This window comes from Saccoglossus kowalevskii, chromosome 12, assembly GCF_978046115.1.
Source record: "Saccoglossus kowalevskii chromosome 12, keSacKowa6.1, whole genome shotgun sequence".
Lineage (NCBI taxonomy): Eukaryota > Metazoa > Hemichordata > Enteropneusta > Harrimaniidae > Saccoglossus > Saccoglossus kowalevskii.
The window spans coordinates 37,928,641-37,940,985 of NC_140652.1; the positions used below are offsets into that span (position 1 = coordinate 37,928,641).

The following is a 12,345-nucleotide window of genomic DNA, read 5'->3' on the forward strand; positions in this document are numbered from 1 at the left end:
GTCTACTTTTTAATCCAGCAAGAACAAAATGTATAAAATTTAATAAATTGCAATAGTGTCTTTCGTTTTGGGTAGTCCAACTGCCGGCGTTGAAAATCGACGTAGGTGGATTTTTCAATGAAAATATAAGCCCCCTAAAAATATTTGATGATAATTTTTTGAAAATTTGAACCCCAAATAAGGGTCCACCACCAGGGCGATTTTTCAGATGGGCGAATTTACGGCAGAATCCGGTATAACCTCAAGACATGCATACATACATGTATGTATGATGCAAACCACCAAATGAAATAAACCAAAAATTCCATTTAATTTTTGCTGAAATATTTTGCCTTCAGACAAGTGTTTTTTGATGTGAGTGTATGATTATAGAGCACCCTGAACTTTCCATGGGTAGGGTTCAGGTTGTGGATTGATGGGTGGGATATTGTTATTGTTGTCTACTTCCTGAAAAAATACTAAAAAAATGTACATGTACTGCCAGTACCCGCATATCCACTTTCAAATTAGCCAAAATGCAAAAAAGGATACATGTATCACTTTTGAAACAATTTTATGAAAAATGTATAGCCCTATATGAGTGACTCCATGTTAACCCACGGGTGTGCATGGGGATTCAAGTAAAAAGAACATGACTTATCAAGGAAAGACAGACTGCATAACTTTCACTAAAACATATTGCTCAGTTGATGGATTGTTCAGAGTTTTATCAGAGCAGTATCGGCCAAGAAACTTGTAAAGATGATATTTGACAACTTGAGCCGAGCTGCAAACACCAGTTTGTTTCCCAGTAATTGACAGTACAATGGGTGTCAAATATGAATGACATTGACATGGTTAGAAAAACATTAGAAACAGTTGTTTCATACTAATTTTTTTTGAAAGCCATCAATGACCAGTGACCTGTGATGTTCCAACCTAGGTGTGAATTAGCGAGCAGCGGAGGGACACTGTATACAGCTTTCCAATGAAATACAATAATTAGTATTTGAGGTATTGGTGGAAAAGTTGAAAATGTACCTATTAATATGCACAAATTTTAACCCTAGTTTAAAACTAATCAGGTCCAGAACACCTATGTACAAAGTTTCAGACGTACCAGGTACATCCATACAGCGTAAAAACAAAGACTCTCAAAGCACACAGGAGTAAAAAATGCATCAAGTTTTAGTACTATTTATGTACCCTATTCCCACTCCTTGTAAACCCAGTCAAGCACTTCATTTCTAGACATCGCAAACGCCCAATAAAAAAAAATTCCTCATCTGAAAAGGTCTATGTAAATGAGGACATTCAGCATGGGTTAACTGTCTGACTGTCAAAACAATATACTCAATGGACTGTAAATAACATCTCTGTGACGGTTCGCAATAATATATCAGTAATTACCGCTACAAGAAATCAGCACAATTTAACATCGTAAATTCTGTGACAATTCCGGCAGAAGTGATTTAATTCAAAGTTGCTATGGCGACGGTAATAATCTAAATCTAACATTAAAAAATATGCTTAATTATTTTAATTTTCTTCACTACTTTAGTGGTAGACCTCTCACGATTTGTTGTACAGGAAATGTCCAAAATATTTGAGAAAAAAAGCACTCATGAACCACAATTGAATGTTAAATGAGTGGCTACCTGAGTCTTATTCAAATAATTCTATCATTTTGTATAGTCATGAAATGGAAAATATACCTCAACATTATGTCATAAAATGGGTCATACTATTTCCAGTAGAGGGGGTTTCAGGTTACACTTGAATATTCAAAACTGAGCTTTACATTTATGAGATGGGTTTTAATAAAAATTGATTAACTCTACTTGTATAATTGTAGCAGATAAAGTAATGTATACTGGCAAATGATGTGTATCGGCTGATATATGCATGCAGGGATAGAGTTAAAATCTACAATTATTACTATATTAATATTGTCTAAAATTATCAGTTTTAGTATTAGCCAATAGTATGTGAACTTTATGTTTGAGAGAAATGGTATATAATATTGTATAATAATATGCATACTGAATTGCCATTTTAGTAGCAGTTTCATTCCTCTTTCAAACCCTACTAAAAATAATCTAATTTTTGTAATAATATTTCTTGACATCAAAAACTACCTTGTAAAACACTGTACATAATTTTTTTACCATACGTCACCCATCAACATTTTGAGATATTCAGATATATCACTGCCATAGAAAACAATGGTAAAATTAAAACATGCTATTTTTACTGTATATTATTTTCTCTGAACTGAGTACAGTGACCCTATATTGTTTACTAGTATTCATTTTCTTCATCAAAAATCATTTTAAATTTTTAGTTTCTCTTTTTGATATTTAGTATATCCGACATATGAAATCGAAGATAAATTTTCAATCAGTTTGAAATGTTATTGTTTTTATATTGATTATGTTTACTGGCGAGAGACAGATGTACAATATTTGTGTTTGATATCAAGTAGGTACTGTGCTGTATTACGTGAGCCGATATGGTCTGCGTGTGTTTTAAAAAAATGGTCATGTTGACTTGACAACAGGTCACTTGGGGACAATCTGATGGTTTAAGACGAGACTAGCAAAAATATTTTCTCGTGACAAATCCCGCTGTGTCATGATCTAAACATATCGGACACAACCAGGAAGAAAGAAAAAAAAACATACCTCCTCGTGGGACCACTCTTCAAGCCAGACTGACAAATGGTCGAGTTGACGATCGAACTCCATCATGGTTTGGCTGAACGGGGCTCTCCCACGCCCAAAATGCCACAATCTCGGCGACTGTATCCCTTCTGAGGTACCGTTTTCTCCATTCTGGTCGTTAGCATTGAGTGTTGTAGCCATGTTGATGGTGTTTGTTTTAACGTGTAAGTCAATAAGTTTGTGGTGGTTTAAAGTCGGGGTCCCCTCGATCTGCCCCTTCGCATCTCCCGACCAGAGTCGATGATCACGGCTATTTTCACGCCCGTGTCGCCATCATCCAACAATAAATACAAACACCAGTCGATACCAACAAGTTCAGTTCAATTTAGGCTAAATAAACCCCACACCGGTGTAGACAATCCCACACACGTCTCGCCGCCGACAGTTGAAAGTTTATGTGTGGCAAACTCAAGTCATGCGTGCTACTATTTTCTGGTTAGGTAAGCTCGTTAACGTTAGAAAAGGGGTGTCGATATTTTACTGTAAATCCGTTTCTTGGCCGCATTAAGTTATTGTAAAATTCTCGCTAAAACGACGAAAAAGTTCATTTATGCAATAGTCTCAAAATATTTTGAATACAAATATTGCGCCGGTCGTTATGAGCATATACCTATTTCTGAATAGTTTGGTCCAAGCTTTTAACTTGGCAACAAGGCAGGTGAGCTCATGTTTAATTCATGAACAAATTGCACTTGTTGAACACGTGAGCTGGTGTGTTTAATTCTCGTCGGTTTAAGATACACAGCTGCTGATTGAAAACATCATTTTAGCGTTATGGAATTGATCACAATTATATTTTTCAAAAATGCTATTGTTACGTTTGGCCAACAATGTTAAAATAAAATACTTATTAAATATCAGTATTTTTTTGTTGCCATAAAATTATTATCATATCATTAATTACTACTAAATATATATTATATCTATGCAGGCGAATACAAAACGCTGTTATTGAATTTGTATATGTACCTTTCAAATTTACCTCAACATACTTATAAATTATGTCATATTTACGTTTATTTTATGGCATCATAACTGGGTAATTTCAAAACATTATATTTGCACATTTAATAAATTATGCAATATTCATGATTTTAAAAATCATGAGAATTTCTGATTTTTGATTAAATTTATATCGTTGCATTATCAACATGTTTGGAAATCGTCATAGGTAAAAGAAAACAAATCAAAGAAACACAGGAATATTAAAGCGGGTGTCGTCACCTGCGCATGCGTTAGATGGCCATAGCGTATCATTGCGTTGTGTCGTCACCGGAAGCGCTGTCCCAGCACAAACCTGTGTCATATGACGCCTTACTAGCCGATTTTGGCTAAAATTCCGCTCCGCCGCCTCTTTACAACAGTGTTTATACGCGGAACTTGATATTGCTTTTTACAATTTGGGTTGCCTTTGAATCACATATTTTAGTGAAATATTGTTTATAGAGTGAAATATTATTGTCATACATAATTCAATCTTTGAAACAACAGAAAATAACACATAATAACGATAATCAAATTTGTGTTTGAAGTTCGAAAGTAGTTGCGTTATTTCCGGTTTCAACTAGTTCGAAAATAGAACGTCCTTGAGCGCAATAAAATCACGCGTAGAACTCCATCCGAACCAGACTCTATATATACAATGGTTAAAACTTAACAAAAAATATTTTAATCTTATAAGAGATATTTATTTATGCACGGTGTATGTCCCACCAGCTGATTCCTCATGGTATGTGAATAACATAGACATGAACCCTTACCAGGCTATTGAACAAGAAATACAAAATTACAAAGAGAAAGGTGCAATAATGATACAAGGCGATTTTAATGCCAGAACTAAAAATTTAATTGACACAATAACAGATGATGAGGACAATTATACTCCAATGCCAGACAATTATATTTATGATAATGATATGAAAAAGAGAAACAATATGGACACAAGGAAAAATACATTTGGAGATCACCTTATACAACTATGTAAAAGTAATCAACTACATATATTGAATGGTAGATATAATGGTGACATACTTGGTCACTTTACTTGTCATGCGGACAATGGAGGTGCCAGCACTGTTTATTACTTTCTAGCTGACAATAGATTAAGTAAATATATTTTGAACTTTAAAGTCAAAACATTAGTACCAGGAAGTGACCACTGTCCTATATCAACAACAATACAAATGCCAACATTTACAGAAACAGAGTTTAACATAAACAAAAACCTGCAAAATCACCCCGGAAGCTATAAATGGACGAAGTCAGCAACAGATATTTACAAGATATTTTTAAAAACAAAAGAAGGTGAACAATTAATAAAGTCATTTACAGAAACTGATTTTACAAAAAAAACATGTAAATGAGATAACCTAAAAATTTCAAAATTTATTAGAAAACATTGCCAAAAAATGTAACATAAAAAAGACAAAACACAGAAAAAACATTAAGAAAAGTAAAGTAAAATGCACTGACTCAAACTGTATGAAAATGAAGAAACAACTAGAAACTCTTGCCAAGCACATACAACAGAGACCTTACGATGAAAACTTGAGAAAAGTATATCATGAAGAAAGAAAACTATTCAGAAAATATGTCAAAACACTTCAAAAGGAAAGATGGCAAATGATGAAACAAAAATTAGACAACCTAGATAATGAAGAAAATACAGTGAAATTTTGGGAGGTAATAAGACAATACACAAAGAGAAAACAAGACAGCATTGTGTCTGAAATATCATACAATGATTGGATAAACCATTTCCAGAATATCAGTCAAAATACTAGTACTTCAGAAAAGAGACAATCAGAAATACAGAAACTATTAAGGCAATTAGAAAATATGAATTTCCTAAATAATATGTTGAACGCTGAAATATCACTTAAAGAAATCAATGAAGCTTTGAAAAAGATAAAAACAAGAAAATCAGTTGGAATTGATGGCATCCCATCTGAAATGCTAAAGCATAGTCATCCATTAATAGCAGAAGCATTACAAAAGATTTTTAATATCATTTTACAAAGGGGAGAATATCCAGATTGTTGGAACACAAATATAATCACACCAGTACATAAAAAGGAAGACAAATATGATCCGGCCAATTACAGAGGCATATCAACAAGTAACACAATTGGAAAATTATTTGCAATAATTTTAAATAAACGTATAACACAACATCTTGAAACCAGCAACATAATCCATAAAAACCAAGCCGGCTTTAGACGCAATCACAGAACAACTGATCATATACTGACATTACATACACTGATCAAAAAATACCAATCAAAAAACAAAAAGCTTTACACTTGCTTTATAGACTTAAAAAAATGTTTTGATAAAGTTTGGAAAGAGGGACTATTCATAAAATTATTACAAAACAACATATGTGGTGGTGCATATCAAGTCCTAAAACATATGTATATGAATATGCAATTCAAAATTAAATTAGATGACAAAGTGACCGAGAGCTTTAAAATGCAAGAAGGTGTCAAACAAGGGTGTCCATTAAGCCCAACATTATTTAACATTTTTATAAACGACTTGGTAGCCAACATTGATAACTGTACAATGAATAGTCCAAACCTAAGTAGTCAAAACATCTCTTCACTTCTATTCGCTGATGATATTGTTCTAACAGCTATTAACAAAGAAGACTTACAAAGGTCATTAGACACACTTTATGAATATACAAAACAATGGGGTCTACAGTTGAATATGAGAAAAACAAAAATTATGATTTTCACAAAAAATGGTCATAAATCAAAAAATACAGAATTCTCATATGGGCTAAACACGATTGAAAAAACAAACCAATTCACATATCTAGGGGTAACATTTAATACAAATGGGGCAATGAACATGACCATGGAAAGATTGGTAGATAAAGCAAAAAAAGCTGATGCAGCAATCAAACCAGTATTAACATCAAACAAGTTAAACATGCTTTTACAATTGAAATTATTTGAGGGCATCCAGACACCAATTTTAACTTATGCTGCAGAAATTTGGGGAATCAATAGCAGACCAGAGTACTGGGACAAAACGTGTACAGAAAAACACCATTTAATGTTCTGTAGACGATTATTAAATGTTAATAACAGAACAAGTAACATTGGTAGTAGAGTGGAAATTGGACGACTACCATTACTAGCAAAAATACAACTGAATGCAATCATATACTACCAAAATATTATTAAGAATGGCCCAATCAGTCTAGTATATGATGCAATAAAAGATCAACAACAAAACAAATATAATGACACATGGTTAATGAATCTGCATAAAATAAAACAGCTGTATGATATTAAGAATTTAGAAACAATTAAAAAAGACCAGTTTAAACAAAAAGTGAATGAATATTACAATTATAAATGGAACCAAGATAATCAAAGACCAGATTCAAAACTAAGAACTTATACATTACTGAAGAAAAATATAAATACTGAACCATACATTAAAATCCTTGATAATAAAGAAAACATTGGTCTATTAGCAAAATTGAGACTAAGTGCCCATAAACTAAACATCGAGATGGGAAGGCACAAAAGACCAAAAATAAAAACAGAAGACAGAAAATGTACTAAATGCAACCTACTTGAGGATGAAATTCATTACATCACAAAATGTGAACTTTACACAGATGAAAGAGAGTTGTTATATTCACATTTTTCAAAGAAAATTAACAATTTTCAACACTGTACAAACAAAGAAAAATTCATTCATATATTGAATACAAACAACAAATATTTACTAACAGAGCTTATCAAATTTATAAAAACAGCAAATACTATTAGAGAAAACCACCTAATGGGTCATTAATATTTTTTTTAAACATTATTTCATGTAACTGTATTGTAGTAGATTTTAGATATCTAACTTGTTATGTTTATTTTAACACCTTTATTGCATTTCATAAACCAAAATAGATATGTAATTCATTCTATAAGGTTGTAATAAAGAATTATCTTATCTTATCTTATCTTATATATAGCAGCGTAAACTTATTGCAATTTGGGCCCAGTTTGTTCTTACAAGTTTTCTAAGTTTCATTTATCATTATTTAGTAAACAGACCTATGAAACGATTTAATATTTCTGTAAAATACGTGCCAACCGACGACTGACTTCGAAACGTTCGAAATTTCGAACAAACTCCCGGCACACCTAGCGCCAGCACAGATATGCGTCAGATCGGTGTAGAAGACGCCGACCTGCAGCGTCAATGGAATTTCCGACATTTTCACTTTAATTTACACCTCGGTGCAAATATTATCACCGCGGAGAAAATTATTCTCACCGCGGTTTAAATATTTCCACCGAGGTGTAAATTAAAATGAAATTGTCGGAAATTCGAAATGCAGCCGAAAAATACAGGTGAAAATGTCAGAAATTCGAAAAACAGTGAATGGCCCTAACAAGCCACCGTAGATACATGTATGTACGTAATACATGTACAACACTTTGCAACCATTTCAATTAATCTAGTAGACCTTGAATAAAACACTCGTCATAATTTTATTTGTTGTGTACTTAACATTTGTTTTATATCTTATAAAATTTTAAAAACTACATTTTATTAATTATATTTTTCACTACTCAGGGGCAGTCAATAATTAGTGGTCCTAACAACACTCTGAAAGCTCGAACGGAAGGTTGCTGTATGCTGGGTCCCCATATACACGGAAAGGCAGTCCATCGGGCATGTTTGGCAATTCATGTAACTGGTCGAAATACTGACAACTTTCATGTAACATAGCTGACCCATGTCTTCCAACTTTGAATAGTACAATGGAATATTATTCATTCAGGTTTCATCACAAACTGAAAATTTAGAAAATAAATTTTGTTTGTGTCTCAGCTGTCTCGCGAAATCAGGGAGTGTGTGCTGATGTGCGCCCGCTTACGTTTGTAGTTGGAGAATACAAAATGGCAGCTTCCATGTCCACTTCAGTCGGTTGTGTATATTTTCACTGATATCGTTCATATTGTTAATGTATTGATCAGTGATTGGAAGAGTTGTGAAAGCTGACGGCTTTTACTATCCACTAGTGTAACCTGATTGTTGGTAAGTTCCGTTTTGACAAAATAGGGATGGAATGTTGGTTCACGATCGTAGTCCGTGTACATTTCTGTTGTTCCAGAAGCTACCTTACCCTACACAATACACAGCATTATAGTGTTCAACCACATGTATTAGTATGTGAAAATGAAATTAATAAAAAACAAAAACATTGGGTTGTTGAATGAGTTTTCGTCTTTTGATTTCGCCGTTATCGGGTAACCATAGATAGATAAATTGATATGAAGTTTTCGTGTTGTATTTTATACTCTACTACATTTATATACCATTGTGTTACTGTTTACATGTATATACCGTGGTTTTAGCGCATGTTCTTCTACATGTATGCATGGAGCTAGAAAGGGATTTTTACCTCCATGATGTATGCCGTGTGAGAATGTATACCGAGTGTGCAGATTTCTGAAATAAACGGGCGACAATTCAGGTGTGATTGGGTAATATCCCAATGCTATGACGTTGTGTCGACGTCTCATTTTTATGGATTGATTTCTGTGCATCCGTGCCTGGACCGATTCAAACTTCACACATACTAGTATTACATGACAAATAATATTATACATATCCACATCTATTTGTTTGGCGGCTATTTTTGTTCTGAAAAATGATCAAAATCAAGCATTTCTGGCATTCTGGGACCAGATCTCGGCTGTTTACAAATGGATTTTGTTCAAACTTGGTACATGTACATACATTGAACATCATGGGGCCTTGATGCAAATTTGTTATTCAGACTGCATTCAAAATGGCCGAATGGCAGCCATTTTGTTTTATATTCATTTGTACATCATATCATAGATATACATGTACAGATGTATTGGTTTGAAGATCTGATTCAAAATGGGTGACCAGTTTCCATTTTGTTTTTTATTAATGTTGTTGCAGAGCAATATCTCTCAATATGGACAAGTGCTCATTTTACGATCAGATACTATATGACTGAATGCCAATCATTTTAATGTTAAAAAATCATTATAATCAAGCATTAGCTTCTGGATCCAAATCTTTGATATGTTTATGTTTGTTACGTACTTCTGTGTTTTGTTTAGTGTTTCGTTTTTTGTGAAGACGAACACTTTTGCTATTTAGCTAGGGAGGCGTATGGACGTTGTCTATAAAGGGGGTCGTCAGACTTGAATTCGTGGTCATTCATTACAATACCTCACAAGGTCAGCAGGTGTGTCAAGGTTCTGGTGTCACCACGTGGTGTGTGGGACAATTGGGTCCCGGTTCACTGTATGGTTTCGAAGTTGTTACGTTTGGTCGTACGTTATAAATGCTGAAGGTCTGCTGTGTCGTTCTCTGTTGAGTTCAGCAATTACTTCAAGTGCGTGTTCGACGACTGACTACTGCAACCCTACAGCCAAAGAACTGTAAGGTGCTTGAACATCGCCGACTGATTGCCTCAACCCCATGGTCAGAATTGCAAGGTGCGTGGAAGTCACCGTCTCAAGTACCTATTTCTGCGCCGCCGTTCCAGCGTTTGTGTATTTCCGCATTACCGTAGCCAAAGGTATTTCTTATGGAACTGACTGTGTTCACGAACTGAACTAAAGTGTTTGCGTACATATTTGTAATTATATTGAATCCCTATGATTTGTATTTGCATGACAGCATATTGTAATTGAGCAACTTTTTTAAGGGGCAAGCATTCCGAATAGTTGTATATTATTGCTATTGAGCTGAGATGTTGTGGTTTTTCTGTTTAAATATGGTACTATTTGTTGTAGTGGTTATTGCGGATTTGTGGTGTCTCTGAAGCCACTGTTTAAATGTACATGTAGTACTATTTGTTGTAGTGATTATTGTGGTGTTATGAAACCACTGTTTAAACATAGTACTATTAGTAGTAGTGAGTTGGAGTGTTGTATTGATTATTGCGGTTTTGTGGTGTTTCTGCAGTCACTGTTTAATTAGTTGAATTGGAGTTTGTTGTTGTGAAACCCAGCTGTAGTCTGGCGCTAGGATAATATATTTATGGGATGTTCGGAATGCTTGACCTTAGTTTGTAACGAATTGAATACGGGGGGAATGCCGATGATATTATGTATGTTGTATTTGACCAATATTGAAATTATAGTAATTTATTAATAATAATTAGTAATATATAGTAATTATAGTAACTTTTCATATATTGTACAATCCAGTGATACCTTGTGAGCACACTATTTATATTTATACGAATACAATATTTAATCTTGATAACAACTTGTTTTTGTGTCGTTTCTTGTTGCGATTCCCTTGTTTGAGTTTGGGTCAACAGAAAGATTCGCGTCTGTCCGTCATCCGACTTTCGATTCAAACTCGGCTGTAACAACGTTCAAACTATATTACTATAAACAAAACTATATATCTTAATTTGATAACTAACAAGGACTGTGCCTTGCATGGCTAATGTAATATTAGGTTAATAGATACAATTTCATGAAAGTTTAAAATTGCTAATATTTTATAATATCTATTGATGCTCCTTCTAGTAACCATAGTAACTAAGCAGTTTTTTGGTTGAGTGAAAATACTGTCAAAGTGTGTAAACTTTAGGTGTGAATTGAGCGGTGCCATTCAAAGTAAAACTAGTTTCAGTCTGATATCATAAAATGATTGCCTTGTAATTGAACAACATTTCTGAAGATGTTTTATCATGAATGAGCTGTCTAACTTACTTTGTATATTTATAGAAACAACGCCACCCCTAGACCAGAAAGGCACTGTTTTAAAAATCTTAGTTTATTTAGATGTTCCCCCCATATGAACGTTTCATCTAGAATTTGCTTCCCTATAGAGTCGCGTTTTAATCCAAACATAACAGAACTATATTAAAAGTTAATCCAATGTGTGTTGTCACAACAATGGTAAGACATGTATGTGTGTGTGTGTCTGTTTCAATGATTTCTCAAAACAAATTATCGGATTTTAATGAAACTTGGTACCCTGTAGTTTTGGGTTGAAATCTGTGCATATTAATTTTCATATTTGCATATTAAATTAGCCAATTTTAAGCATTTTCACTTGTTTATCATGTACTATTCAACAGATTTTAATGACATTTTTTACATGGATGCTCTGGGATAATGCACAGATCTTATTAGTTTTGGGTTGAATCCATGCATATTAATGACCTAATCTGCATATTAATTAGCCAATTTAAAAAAAATTAACTTTTTTCTTGTATTCTATTAAACAAAATTTCAATGAAACGTGGTATGTAAATGCTGTAGTATAATGTTCAGACCTAATTAGTGTTTAGTTGAAATCAATTGCATATTAATGACTTAATTTGCTTATTAATTAGCCAATATTTAACTATCCCACAAATATCTCAACCACTCATCAACTTGGTACATAGGTTAATTTGCATAAATTGACCAATTTATAGGTGCTCCACAGATAACTTGAGTACCACTTCTTTCTAAGCTTTCCTTGATTCTATTTATTTTTCCCCAAAAACTATTTACCCATGTAAACACTAAGTAATTAAAAAAATAATCTAGAACCGGTCACTGGTAGCATAGTGGTTGTCGCATCAGACTCATGATCCGTAGACCCAAGTCAAATCCTACCTTAGGCTGAA

General features: G+C 33.6%; 2 protein-coding genes across 2 annotated transcripts in view; one reads left to right on the forward strand and one right to left on the reverse strand.

Moving 5' to 3' along the window:
- LOC100378122 (uncharacterized) overlaps positions 1–3,098 on the reverse strand; it is a 42,994-nt gene extending 39,896 nt beyond the window's left edge. Inside the window, exon 1 of the mRNA XM_078010774.2 lies at positions 2,664–3,098. Coding sequence (XP_077866900.1) covers positions 2,664–2,843 — 180 coding nt within the window. The 5' untranslated portion in view covers positions 2,844–3,098. The remainder of the gene's footprint in view (positions 1–2,663) is intronic.
- A 5,510-nt stretch (positions 3,099–8,608) lies between these two features.
- Positions 8,609–12,345, forward strand: part of LOC100378273 (tuftelin-interacting protein 11) — a 31,507-nt gene continuing 27,770 nt past the window's right edge. Inside the window, exon 1 of the mRNA XM_085506649.1 lies at positions 8,609–8,762. The gene's annotated coding sequence lies outside the window, so the exon portion shown is untranslated. The remainder of the gene's footprint in view (positions 8,763–12,345) is intronic.